The 13,698-nt window shown below is 38.1% G+C and overlaps 1 protein-coding gene across 1 annotated transcript; it reads left to right on the top strand.

Moving 5' to 3' along the window:
* The first annotated feature begins 633 nt into the window (after positions 1–633).
* On the top strand, positions 634–13,174 carry arid3b (AT-rich interactive domain 3B). Its single transcript, XM_020659778.3, has 9 exons — positions 634–946; positions 1,625–2,257; positions 7,594–7,668; positions 7,781–7,853; positions 9,023–9,206; positions 9,611–9,861; positions 10,272–10,535; positions 10,638–10,727; positions 11,959–13,174. The coding sequence occupies exons 1-9, from the start codon at positions 920–922 to the stop codon at positions 12,096–12,098; spliced, it is 1,737 nt and encodes a 578-aa protein (XP_020515434.2). The 5' UTR covers positions 634–919; the 3' UTR covers positions 12,099–13,174.
* The last annotated feature ends 524 nt before the right edge of the window (positions 13,175–13,698 follow it).

The raw sequence follows: 13,698 nt of genomic DNA, 5'->3' as shown, positions 1-13,698 counted from the left end.
TTTTTGTCTAATTTGCTTTTAGAGAGATGCATCTTGAGCTTGATATAAACTTTTTGTCAACATAATTTTAAGAGTTTAGGAAAAGCAATTATCATGAAAAAAAAAGATCTCTGATACTTTCACAGGAGGGCTTGGTTTGTTTAAAATAGAAGCACATGAGTGCTGAATTACAGTTAAAATCAACTTGCTCTGTCTCTTTAATAAGTACCAATAAATACTAAAGTGTAACAGGGACATAGATCTATTAAAGACACTGAATATAAAGACATAAAGATGGACTATTTGGGGGAAAAGTAAACTACACTTTCACTTCAGATAGATGACCTTTCTACTTTCATATCAGTTGTTCTGTGTGTTTTCAAGTTCGACTTATAGCTAGAATAGTTAGGTATCTTTTAACTGTGAAGTTGAACTAATGCAAGTAACATCTTTGTGTAAAGGTTAAACCAAGTTCCAGTGTGAAAGAGTCAGCGTCAGTCCAGATTCTTAGACTCAAATGCATTTGGTCGTATTTTTAGTAGAGGTCGTGTTGCCTTCACTGTATTGGGTAATATCAGTGGGTGGGATTTCCTGCTGAAGAGGGTGGGTAGTTCCACAGATGTAGGCAAGAAAAGCCCACTTTACGAGCTTTACGCACGGGGCGGGCCCTTCATTCATCCAAGTTGGGGGTGTAGGCCACTCAGTCAAAGACAATCAAACATGTTTGAGTTTCCATGCGCGGTGACCAGGGAGGTAAAGAGCTGAGTAACATTACCCCTCCTCCAGCCTCAGCTCTACAGGGTGTTTTTTTTTTTTTTTTTTTAAATTCTCATTCGATCACAAGAATCGTTTCTGTTTAAAAAACGAAACGAATTGGTCATGCGATGTGATTTATTTCTGCCGGAGGAAAAAAGGAAAAACTAGATAAGACCTGTTGGCGATGATGGATTACTCGAAGGCGCAAATGGTGAGTGTCGACGACTAGCACTCGTGTTTGTTACAGTAACAAAGCGAATCACCGATAATGAAGACATAAGCAGCAACAATTCAGCGAACAGTTCGTCGATCACTTGCCGAATAGCGTCTTTATTTATATGATGGTGGTTTTTCGTTATTAACCTATGCTCTAAACTTACTTTAATCCGCACTGCTAATGAAATAAATGTAATTCAAAAATAGTGAAACTGAAGAAAATGTAAAAAAAAATATTTCTCAAAAGTCCAAGTCGCGTTTAGCAGAGCGAAGACAAAGAAACTTAAATGAGGAACACTTGTTTCCTGCTACTAATTAAATCAGATTTTTTTCCCCCTGTTGATAATTGTCTCAAGTCATCAGCGTTGTTTCCCTTTAAACACCATCAACGTGTTTCTGGGGCCCTCTCAGTCCCCCCTTTTCAACACGTTTCACATAAACTCTTATTGGATTGTTAGACTAAAAAACGATACAAATTCCATAACTTTATCTACACAATATATCCAGAATCTAAACAAGAATTTGATGAATGTTAATCTGCCTCTTCACCCCCCCCCCCCCCCCCCCCCTTTGGAAACCAAAACTCAAAATCAAACTGAAACTGTTGTAAATATTGAAACCTTTTTTATTGCGTTTCCTTGATTTTCTTAATTTGTTTTTTGTCGGTTCTTAGTCAAGCTTGTCAGAGGAGGGCAGTTCAGCTGGGAGTCCACAATTCAGTCCTGCAGGAGTGAAGCTGGAGGCCATGATGGAGCAGCTACAGCGACAACAAGGGGCCAAACTGGAGATGAACCTGCAGGAGAAACATCTTCTGCAGGCCCAGCTCCTGTTCGCTCAACATGCTGCTGCTGCTGCAGCCAGGGCCTCCGGATCCAGACTAGATGCAGCCTTATTCGGCAAAGCCGATGGACAGACTTACCAAGCAGCTCAACAAGCTTTCAACCACCATCTCAGCGGAACCACTCCAGATGGCGAAGATGAAAACTCAGATGAGGAGGAGCAGGAAATGGTGGAGCGCGAGGAGAATGATGATGTGGACGAAGACTCTGAGGATGAGGAGGAGGAGGAGGAGGAGGAGAAGAACGGGCCTCTCCAGCAGGCAAAGAAGGCCAGACTCCAGCAGGCTCCAGGCCTCCCCTTCCCTCCTTATTCTACACCTCAGACTTGTGCTGTGAAGTCTGAATCTCCTCCTTCAGCCATAAAACAGGAGCATGAAGAGAAGGAGGTGATGTCTCCCACAGGCCATCAAGCCTTCTCATCACCCAGCGGCATCTCAGACTGGAGCTTTGAAGAATCTTTCAAACAAGTAAGTTAACTTCGGGCCCGTATTTTATTTCTAAAGATGGTGATGTTTATTTCCCATAAATTACAGACAACAGTTTTAATAACTATTTAAGAGAGACCTCACAAGATGTTGTCCGAGATAATGTTAACTCACTCCCCTGTACACTGACTATCAGCAGACCTTTGTTTGTATTAGTAGCTTATTTAACCCTTTTTGAAGACTTTTAACCCAGGCTGTTATCAGAGGAAATGCGGGAGAGGCAAATGCTTCATTGTGTAGACCGAAACAATAACATTGTGTCGACCGAAACAATAACATACTTCACTCTAAAAGATGAATTGTTAACACATTCGATTCCCTGGTATTACATGTCCAACAGAGTAAAAGTAAATGTTCCCTTTGCACTTAATGTTTTTTTTAAATGTGGCCCTCCTAAAAATATGAATTGAATGAACATTTCTTATAAATCTAGATTGAGAGAAAAGATTTGGCTCTTTCCTTTTATGTGTTGTCCCTCTATTATTATCAATTGCTGACTTCCTGCTGAAAGTCAGGATCACCACTGCTCGGACCGCCCGCCTGTTTTCTCACATGTCGAGTAAAAAGGAGCGTGTCCCTTTTGGCAAGATGCCCATACTTCGCGTTTGATTCCCGGCCGGGCTAGAGATCTCTCCTCCTGCCCTACCTCACCTCATGTCTCACGCTTTAAAAAAACACATTCTTACCACCACCAGCCAAGCTAATTGGTCTTGGACAAGGTCCAAGCCTTAAGTGTTCAAAGCGACCAGTTCATGCCTGATAGACGTGGGGTTAAAATGAGAGCAGAGGATTAATGAAGTGGCCATAAGCGTGTGTATTCATGCTCAGTGCTGGCTTTTACTGTAAGGATTTGCATTCAGACTTTTGTCCTACTCTATCAGCCAGATTTCCTTCAGTGTGTTTTTCCAGCAGATATGTATCACTACTTTGTTGAAACAGAGGGACCCCTCATGTTTTTTTCTTCTTCTTTTATGGAGTCCAATCTGATTGGCTCTTCAGTGTGTATGTTTCCCTCTAGAAGGCCCCATTTCAGTACAATACATTATGATTAATGAGGCCTGTGGGCAGAGGGACAGCTGGGTTGTAGTGCCTCACAGCATACCAGCAAGCAAATACCCATAAAGTTGACTAAGTGTAGTTTATGAGGTATAGTATTAGCTTTTTTGTTTGATATCAGAAAATTAAACATCGCTTGATCATAGTTTAGAGATATTTGATATTTACTTTGACTCTGTTTCCTAAGTTTTAGTAGAAGTTATTCACATGGAGTAAAAAGGTACTGTTTCTCTTCATGAACATTATTGCTACTGTTTTTTTTTTTCAAGCCTCCACAGGCACAGTTATTCATTGCTGACGTAGGTTTAGCTCACCGGATAGCTTTGCATAATTTAGTGGTCGCTTAGCAACACTAAATGGCAGCTTAATTCAGCTGCAAGTAATCAATACATTATATGGCCACTGCAGTGAGGATGCATTTCCTGTTCTTAGTCTTGCACAAAACAACACCGGGGACAATGAAGGAAATTTCTTCTTTAGTAAAAGAACAGCAATGAGTTGTCCTGCTAGAAGTTGTAGAATGACTAAGATGTGTGTAAAATGGTTACGATGTGGAAACGTGCAGATAACATCTTGATATTCTGTTAGACCAAAGGTTAATGCAAGGTTTGTTGTGTCTCTTTTGTGTAAAGACCTTTATAAATTTATCACATAAAAATAGGATGCTGTTTAAATTACTAACAAGTAAGAGGAGGCATTTTTTTTGTTGACATTTTTACTTCATAATTTTATTTATTTAGTACATTAAAAAAACAGAAATAAATACATAAAACCTTTATAAAAAAACCTCGAAAGAAAACTGTAGAATACACCAAACACTTATCAAAGTCTTTAAAGCACACATTACAGTAATAAAGAATAAGAGGAACACAGAGACGTGTATCCTGAGGTTTCTTTTAATCATGCTTTGTTGAAATAGTATGTTTATGGTTTCCCTTTTTTGTTTCTCCCACTACTACTACTTAACTTTTTGAATTATTTCATCAAACTTCTGTGAAGACCTGCAACGAAGTATCAGCGTCTCCATTGTTCTCCTTATGTGTACAGTGCAACTGTACGTCCTTAAATGTGACATGGGCGGGGATGAAAAGCCCGCTGCATTGTCCTCAGACAGGCTGCTCAAAGCACAGCGAGGGGCCGGATAAATGATCTTGACTTGTTCGGGTGACTAAAGGCTCAATAATTTGATTTGGATAAAAAATTTTGTCCCCCCCCTGCAGTTACATTGAAACTTTGAGAGGGATTAGTTTTCACTGCTGCTCTGCTGGAGCGGCTGGATTAATTTAATGAAGCTCATTATCGAACGAAAGTTTCTGGATAGTGTTTGTGTGATTTGTTTTTAATGAAGAGTCATTTATGATCCCCACTGGTTGAACAGACACACTCATACAGAACAACTTTGTGTCTGCATGCCATAACACTCTTTTTTTTTTTGTTATTTGAATATGTTAAATAATGTAAAAGGCCAATAAAAGCTGGCCTTTTTCAACAAAACAAAAGAAACCTTTTCCTGACCTACATACTGAATACTATCAGGATTCCCACGGCTGCATGTGTGAAAACTGTGAGCAATTAACTGAAAGCTCTTTGTTAATAGATCCACAGTAGGTCTCACTTGCTCATCAATAAGGGGGGAAGGGTTTTATTCCCATTTGATGATGAAAAGACTTGGATGTTTATCTACCTTCACGTCAATAAGCTTCTGGTGGGGGAGTAGAAGTCTTTTATGAGAAATTCTCGGCTGAGGCCAGCAGATGTGTCACGGCTGAGTCGCATCAGGGGCAGAGTTTTCAGTGAAGAGTGAATACATACAGTCACAGTGTCTTTTTAAGAACGTGAAGACAGAGGAATAGCTTTTATATGCTTCAAGGGGTCGAATGTGTGTTTACAAGGGTCCATTTGAATTTGGATATCCAAACCACGGATATGTTTAACACAAGGTTTAGAAAGTTCCCAAAGTAGCAGAGTTTATGTAAAAAAACAGAAATTAATGTCTGATTTTAATAAGAAATGTACCGTCATATTTGGGCAACTTAAGCTGTGTTGCGATTAAGAGTGTGAACTAACAAGTGACTTTATTAGTCCCAATTATTAATGAACAAATAGTTAGCTGAAATATTGTGTGTGTTAGCTAACAGTGAGCTGAATTTGACAGGAAAAGATCAACTGTTACAATCAGCAAAAGATAGAACTAATAAAGTTTGATAGCATTTATGAAAAATGGTTAATGTGTAAAAGAAATGGATAATGGACATTACTTAGCTAAAAGATATCACAAAGATAGCTTTAGTTAGCTTAATTTCGCAACACATTTGTTCAAATGTGGAACTATTTAGGGGCGCTGGTTGGCCTACTTAACTGGTTTCCTGCAATATATACACTGTCCTAGTAAGTAAATAAAGACATTAAAGCCCAAAGATAAATCTAGAAAAAGTTACTAATAGGCTTAGGTGAGGGTAATGACAAATGGTTTGAATGTCTTTGTGAAAGTAATGGATAAAATGGTTGAACAAGTTAGCTTAAAACGATCAGAAAGATAGATAAAAGTTAGTTACACGTGTTGACTTCAATTAAGATATTTATGTTTTGAATATGCTAAAGGTTCAACTTTGCTAATGCAATGACCAATGATTAGAATATCTATGTTAAAGTAATGATTAAAGTAATGTTAAATGAGTTAGCTAAGAGTAAGGTCGCTAAAAAGGTCGACTGGAACTGTTTAATGGTTAAGGCTAATGCACGTTTGTTAAACGTAAAGGGAATAGCTTTCTAAAAGCAAAATATTAAGCGTAACTTGCTAGTATTAGCCTAAATTGAAATGATCAATGGTTGAAATTGTTAAATAAAAGTTAAGGATAAATGTTGAGGATGACTGTGTAGCAATATTGGGTAAACTTAAATATTGTTCAGCATCTGCCACTAGAAGACTAAAGTTTAATAAACTATATTTACATTTTCTCAGAACGCTTTAGTTCAAAAATAATGCCCAGTTTTGAAATCACAATGACCTTTGATAGTACTCGGACAACACAGGTTGGAAAACCCAGTGTTGTGCATCGTGCAGCTGTGTGTTCATGTCAGCATTTGCCGTTTGAATTGTGTTTTTGTTGTAAACATGAGGAGCTGAACAGTTGGAGTGGGGGCCATCAAATTATTAGTTCCCATGTCTTTTACTGCTCAGAGAGTGAAATGCTTTTTTTGTTGTTGTTGTAAGATCAGATTAAGTTTCCATACCAAACATTAAGCAAGTGGGCTAATATGTAAAAGTACAAACTGGTAGCCTACTGTAAAATGCAGAGTTTAGGAAAAAAATGTCATGGGGGAAGAGTAATGTTTAGACAAACGACAAGAAATGTAATTGAAGCATTGGATTGTGTCAAATACATAAGCATGTTTGTTGTCTTAAAGAGACATGCTTGTTTTGACATGAAACAATAGCACAGCTTATTGCATGTTCCAAAGTCTCTCACGACAACACTAAGAAAATGAGTGGGAAAGAAATAGAGCAATAAAATAATTGAATGTCACAGGGTAAATCTGGATAGGAGGGATATTTGATTTATAAAAAATCCTTTCTGTAATGTCATTATACGGACAGAGCATTCTGGAGACGAGCGGCATAGTGCAGCTCTGGGGATCCATTAGCAAGACAATAACCGCTCAGCAGGCTTTTCCACACAGTTGCACACACACTGCCCTTCTCTCACATTTTTAACCTCTAACTGTCATGTTAAGGGGGAGGCCATGGAGGAATAACATGTCTTAATAAACTATCTAATGAGCAACAGGGCCTTTGGTAGATCTCCCTTTTACACTGACCAGCTTTAAACTGATACTCCCTATAGAAAAATGTGCTTATATGTATACACAGCAGTGCGGCATTGCAGGGAAACAGATGCTCACAGTGACCAGCTGTTCAAACTCTCAGTTGTGTAAAATAAAAGCAGGTTTAGATACAGGAGGGGGGAAGGCCAAATCTGTAGAAAGAAGCTTTGAATAAATATTATCACATTCATTCCACAGTTAGATTTTTGATCACTTTTTATTTCTCCTGTATCTGAATATTTTGTTTTTTGTAAATTTCTCAGGTTACACTTTCCTGTGTCACATGTACTCTCATTTATCGTCTGAAATCAGCTGTTTTAAATTATTTCTTAGATTTGTCAGTGTTTTTGCCACACTGTAACTATTAAATGACAAATTCTTTTCACATAAAAACATAATTTGTTACTGATATTCTCTTTTCTTTTGTGTCTTTACAGAGAGGGGGTGCCGCCTGGCCTGAGGACAATGATGTAGGAAAAATAAGAGGAGAGCCATCCAGGGACTTTGCCAAGGTCTTATAGATTTTCTCTATTTTTATTTTGCTCACAAATATTTCTGATTTGATAGCAGAGTGACAGTTTACAGTCTTGTTGCTGATGGGTCTTTTTTTTCCCCAACCTTCAGCTCTATGAACTAGATAACGACCCACAAAGGAAGGAGTTTCTTGATCAACTCTTTGTCTTCATGCAAAAACGAGGTGAGAATAAGAGCCGGAGCCTTCTAACTTCAAAAGTCCTTTAGTTCAGTAACCAAGGGAGATTTTCTTGGTCATTCCTTGGTCTTGGTGAAGTTTTAATTAATAATAGCAGTAATTCAACTGCTATTTAATGAGGATCAGGCTTAATATACCTTATATAAATCCCTTTGTAATGTTTCCGTGTAGGATTACATAAAAATGCAATATTATCTTTTCACCACTCTGAAGTCTCATGAATTCTCTTTTCACATACCGTTTTTGGCATTTTTCAACAACCCTAGTGCAACCACTTATTACAAAAACGTTTTCAGTATTATAATACCAGAAGATTTTATACCGATTAAAGATAAATACATTAAAAGGTTCAAAATGCCATGTTACTTTTTAAAAATGACTTTTTTTTTTAGTGTGCCCTTTTTGTTTTTGGTGGATGTTAAATTTAAGTAAGAGACTGACATAGTATTATCAATTATTAAAAAGGGATTCCTTATTTCTTAACCCATTGCATTGTAACAAACTTTAAGCTCTACAGGCCTAAAGCTAACCCTGCAAAGTATGTCAGTCAAAGTAAAGAATCATTTTGATTTAAGTGTTTTTGTAAATGGGATTTAAAGTGGCTTTAATCCACATTACTCTTTTTTTCAAATCCTAAATACACTTTGATTAAAAAAACAGCAATTTTATCAATTAAAGTGCAGTTACAGGCCTAACAGTAAACCTCAGCACTCAACAATCTCAACTCCTGGGTGTAATTGTCATGCCCATGCCAAATGTCTGTGTGCGTGTCTGTGTTGTGTGTTAATCTTAATCACAAAGTAATCTTATTGCTCTGACTACTTTTTACCCTCCTTCATTAATTGCCTTTAGTCCAAATGGGGATTGTAAGGGTGAGCTGTCAACCCTGTGATTGGCAAACACTGCTGCCTCTAAAATCACCCCTCCCCCCTGCGTTCAAATCAATACAGAGTTGTAGTGGAATTACCCTCAGCACCACCCCCACCCCCACCCCAACCATGTGAAATAAGCTTCATTAGAGATCCACATAGGTAATATGGCTTAGCATGCCCTTTACAGTGATTTCACTAGACCACCATTTCTTCTTCTAAACTTGTCAGGATTATAATTCTGAGTAAATGAATAATTAGTATTTTTGTTCTTCATTCGTTTAGGAACTCCTGTGAACCGCATTCCCATCATGGCCAAGCAGGTGCTGGACCTGTACCGGCTTTATAAGCTCGTGACAGAGAAGGGAGGCCTGGTGGAGGTTATTAACAAGAAGATCTGGAGGGAGATCACCAAAGGACTCAACCTCCCCACATCCATCACCAGTGCAGCCTTCACCCTCCGCACCCAGTAGGTGTCTCTCTCTCTGTTTAGGAGTTGAAAAGTTTGAAGAAGTTACACAATATTTGTGTTTAAATGGAAAAACAATTGTCAAAGGACAAAGTTGTACAAGCTTTAAGTGCCAACCAGTAAGGTGATTTTGTTCTCCCTACATTACTAGTTAATCATGGGCCCTATTGTAATTTTCTTTGTACACATAAAGAAATAATTCAAATGTGTATTACAACAACAATCCTAAGTGGTTGCTTTGATAAATTGGAGGTAAATAAAAAGTGCTCAAAGTGAACAGGTAGAGTATCCGATGATGTAACTGGTGATTTAAATGTTCACGTTTTATCCAGGTTGTATTCACATATCAAACTGTACCTGTTTGAACCAGCACATGTGACTCAAATGAGACTTTTCCTTGGCAGGTATATGAAGTACCTCTACTCATTCGAGTGTGAGAAGAAGGGCCTGAGTTCTCCAGGTGAGCTGCAGGCCGCCATCGACAGTAATAGAAGAGAAGGCCGACGTCCCAGCTACACTACGAGCCTGTATCGCTATACCCCCTCCCCAAGCTCTGCCCCACACCCCCTCCTCTCCACACCCCCCATGCAGACCACCCCGACTGGGCACAATGGCCTGACGGGGTCTGCTAGCCCAATCCTGAAGAGACACACAGGTATTGCAGAGTCTGTAGTGTGTTAAAATGTGATGAGCATGGTGCCCTCTGATTTGAGATATTGTACATTTGAAATGATTTCTCTTTACGTTAACAAAACCTGATGGTACTTGGATTGCATTTTAAAATGTTTTTAAACCATTTTGAATTTCAACTTGGTTTGTACAAAGCTCATCATCTGCCACCCAGCAGCCATTTACTGTGGCTGCCCTGTGGTTCAGTGAGGAATAAAAGAACTTGTGACCTCTAGTGGTCGTCATAATGCAGTGTTTCCATAAAGGAGAGGATTCTTTTTCAGTATGTTTATGAACTGTTACTAATGTATTTTAAATGATTTTTTTTCTTTGTACAATTCTTCTGGTTTCGTGACATCTCTAAAATTAGTTTGACTTCTCTTTTCATCTAACCAGATGAGACCTCGACTCCTGTCTTACCCAGCCGGCTGCCCATGGCTCTGGCACTGCATCAGCAGCAGCAGCAGCAGCTGGCTCAAGCTGCTGCGATGGAGCATTTGAAAGAGAGGAGGGAGCGAGCGGCAGCTGACGGTCCAGAGAAGAAGATGATGCAGTTGGCAGAGGAGCAGCAGCGCCTCATGCAGCAGGCTCTCCAACAAAACCTGCTGGCTTTTGCCTCCCAGTTCAACCCCATGAACCTCAAACTCAACAATGGCCATGGTGAGCTGCCTTAGCTGTTTGGTGTGACCCATCTATTCATTACTTAATAACATGATTTGAGGAGAGTCCATTAATTGGAGTATTTTCTTGTTTTTCTCACAGAAAGCAAACAGGATTTATCTCTGAGTATCTCCACTAATGGAGCAGCCAGTATCAGTGTTTCAGTGGAGGTCAATGGCACTATTTACTCCGGTAAGTGGTTGGATTAGATTGTCTTTGTTCTATAAGTTTCCAATGAAGTGAAAGAGGAAATACATATTTCAATTGCACATGTAGAATTGAAATACTATTTTACGCGAGTGTGGACTTGACTTTTTACTTTATGATCTAAGCACAACGAGAATCTAAATTAACTCAGTTACACATCTAACACCAGTTTAAAAAAATATCAGTGTTTGATATGTTTTCTTAAGGAGATGCTCAGTCACAGTCTCCTATATGTGTTGAGTGTAAGTCTGGAGGGGGCATATCTAGCTTTGTAGTGTTTTATGTTCCTGAAGTCTACTGTTCCCAACCTTCATTTTCTTTTTAAATGATGCATTAGAGAGTAGACTAGGACTGCATCTAACTATTTTCACTATTGATTAATATCCAAACAGTTTTTGTTTTTACCATTCAAACCACATTTTAAAGGCCCGGCGACGCTCATTCTGTTACCGTTTGTGGTACAAAGATTTCTCTTGCCATTCTCTCACAATGTAAGCAAACAAAGAATCCTCCTGGAATTAACTTAATTTAACATAAAGGGTTGAAAACAGCCGGACTGTCCTCTGACAAGGTAAAGTATCTTCCTACCAGCACCTCTTAACAATGTTATATATTGTTACATTTAATTTTTAAGCTAACCTAAAAGTAAAAACTACATCTTGAGGTGTTACAGGGGGGATTAAGTTTATTGACTTAGAGTCGTGTCAACCATTTGTTACAAACAGACCAGAAATATTTTTTTAATGAATGAGATTAGAGGTGCTGGTAGGCAGATTTGTTACCTCATGACAGAGCCATGCTGGCCTAATGGCTCTAGCTTTATAGAGTGCCAACATCGGAGAAGTAATGATCTTCTAATCTAACTCCTGGCAAAATAAAACAAATAGATTCAGAACATTTCCAGAATGATCGCCCTGATATTGTTGTATTGACTCTACTTTGTAACAGTTGTTTCATGGTGTGCACTGCAGTGCTGAATTATTTTGCTCTTTTGTAAACCAGTACATGATGGCAATAAGATCCATCCCTTTACTTTGTTAAACATGCCAAATTAGTCATATGATAAGTGTTTTTCAATGCTATCTGTATTAGAGATGTGATTCTTTCGGATTAATCGCAATCCCAGATTCTCTGACCTAAAGAGGTGACAAACATGAATTGTGGCTATCTGTAAAAACACATTTTTAATGAAGTGTTCTCTGTGTCTGCTTTACAGGAAAGCTGTTTGCCCAGAAGTCGGCTTCTCCCGTGGTGTCTCAGGCTGTAACTATGGCAGGAACCAGCGGCTTCAGTGCCCTCTCCTCCTCTCATAGTCCATTGTCTTCATCATCCACCTCTTCAAAGGGACCAAATTAGGACTCCTTGGTGTTTAGATTGGTTCTGAGCAAAAATGAAAACACAATATACCTCTCATGTCAGAAAGTACTGTATGAAGTCTTTGGAAAACCAACCGCAATTTATTTTTTCTAACATTACCTCAGCTGTGTAGTATGCCTAAATGGACTCCTCAGAAGTTTCCTAATTGACTGTAATGTCGTTTCAGATTTCGAGTAACCCGTAGTGCCTGTTGGCAGCAGAAATGTAGAGGCATTCATGTATAAAGGGCTTTACAGAGTTTGTCCAAAAGTGTCTTCAAAAGGGGAAGTGCTCAATGACGACCAATACTTAGCCCCTTCTGTTGTCACTTACATTTATCATTATTTACAGTAGCTTCCTTTTTTAATAGTAGAACAACAATGTTGCCAAAGTGCAGCTGACAAGACCAAAAAGCCTTAGCTTAGTGTCACAGTTCATGTCTGTGACCAGTTTGGAAGGATTTTGTACTTCTCTTGGTAATCGTTTGAGTTAAAGCTCGTAGTTTAAACTTTTCCCCGCATTACAATCAAACTGAACTAAAAAAAAATATATATGTTAGAAGGCTTGTTAGATTTTTTTATGTTTTGCATTGTTTTATTTTACATTTTTATTTAATCATTTTCAGGATTACAAAACATTTATCATGAAAGCTGTGATTCAAAGGCAAAATGTGAGCAACGTAGTTTATCTAGAATATAAGTGATACAAATTTACCTCAATACACTTTACAAAGTGGCAAGATTTTTTTTTCACTCAGGAAAGACTCATCACTGTTATATTAGAGCTCGTAAAATAATGCTGTGTTGTGTTTCTGTAAACACAGAGAATGTACCGTTAATGACCTCAAGCATTTGACACACTGAAACAGTGCTACCTCACTTTTCTTGAGAATATGCAATACTTAATGCAGCATGTGTTTATGAAGCCTTCTGTTGAAATATACTGTATGTGGACAATCAAGAAGACATATCATTGAAAACATGTCTTGGTATTTGACTGGCATATTTCTTGGACATGTGGCCATGAGAAATAAACAAATCTTGTGTTGAGTACCAAACAATTGTATTTATGTAAAGTCAACGTTACATTTTCAAATCCACTTCTTTTTTTGCATTTTGCAACTACTATATAGTTTAGTCAAAATATCAGAATAGCCCCATAGAATCTTTGCTCTTCTGTCGTACTAATTGTATGTTTAGTCAGATTAAAAGCAAAAATATAGCGGTCATCTTAAAGTTGTTTTAAGCATGAACACATCCTGAAATGATTAAGGAAACATTCCACACCACATTTGAAAATATATTTAAAGTTCATTTATTAACTTGATCTTCAGCAGCAGCTGAGTTGAGGTAGTTTTGTCACATGTAGCCTATTGTTCTAATTGTCATTAAGAATAATTATGAAGTGAAGTGTTGAAGTCAGTTTAGTACAGAGCCCCTGAAGTTTTAGCAGTTATATTTAAACATTACCTGACATAAATGTAAACACGGAGTTTTACTTTAGGGGTAAATATTAAGGGTACTTGGAAAAATGAAAAACTCATGTTCACATGTTTGTTTGTGTACATGTTTATAAAGTATGTTACAGTACAATTTGATAA

The sequence above is a fragment of the Labrus bergylta genome, chromosome 7, assembly GCF_963930695.1.
Source record: "Labrus bergylta chromosome 7, fLabBer1.1, whole genome shotgun sequence".
Taxonomy (NCBI): Eukaryota; Metazoa; Chordata; class Actinopteri; order Labriformes; family Labridae; genus Labrus; species Labrus bergylta.
Note: the sequence above shows the minus strand (reverse complement) of the source record. Positions and strands in the feature narration are given on the sequence as shown.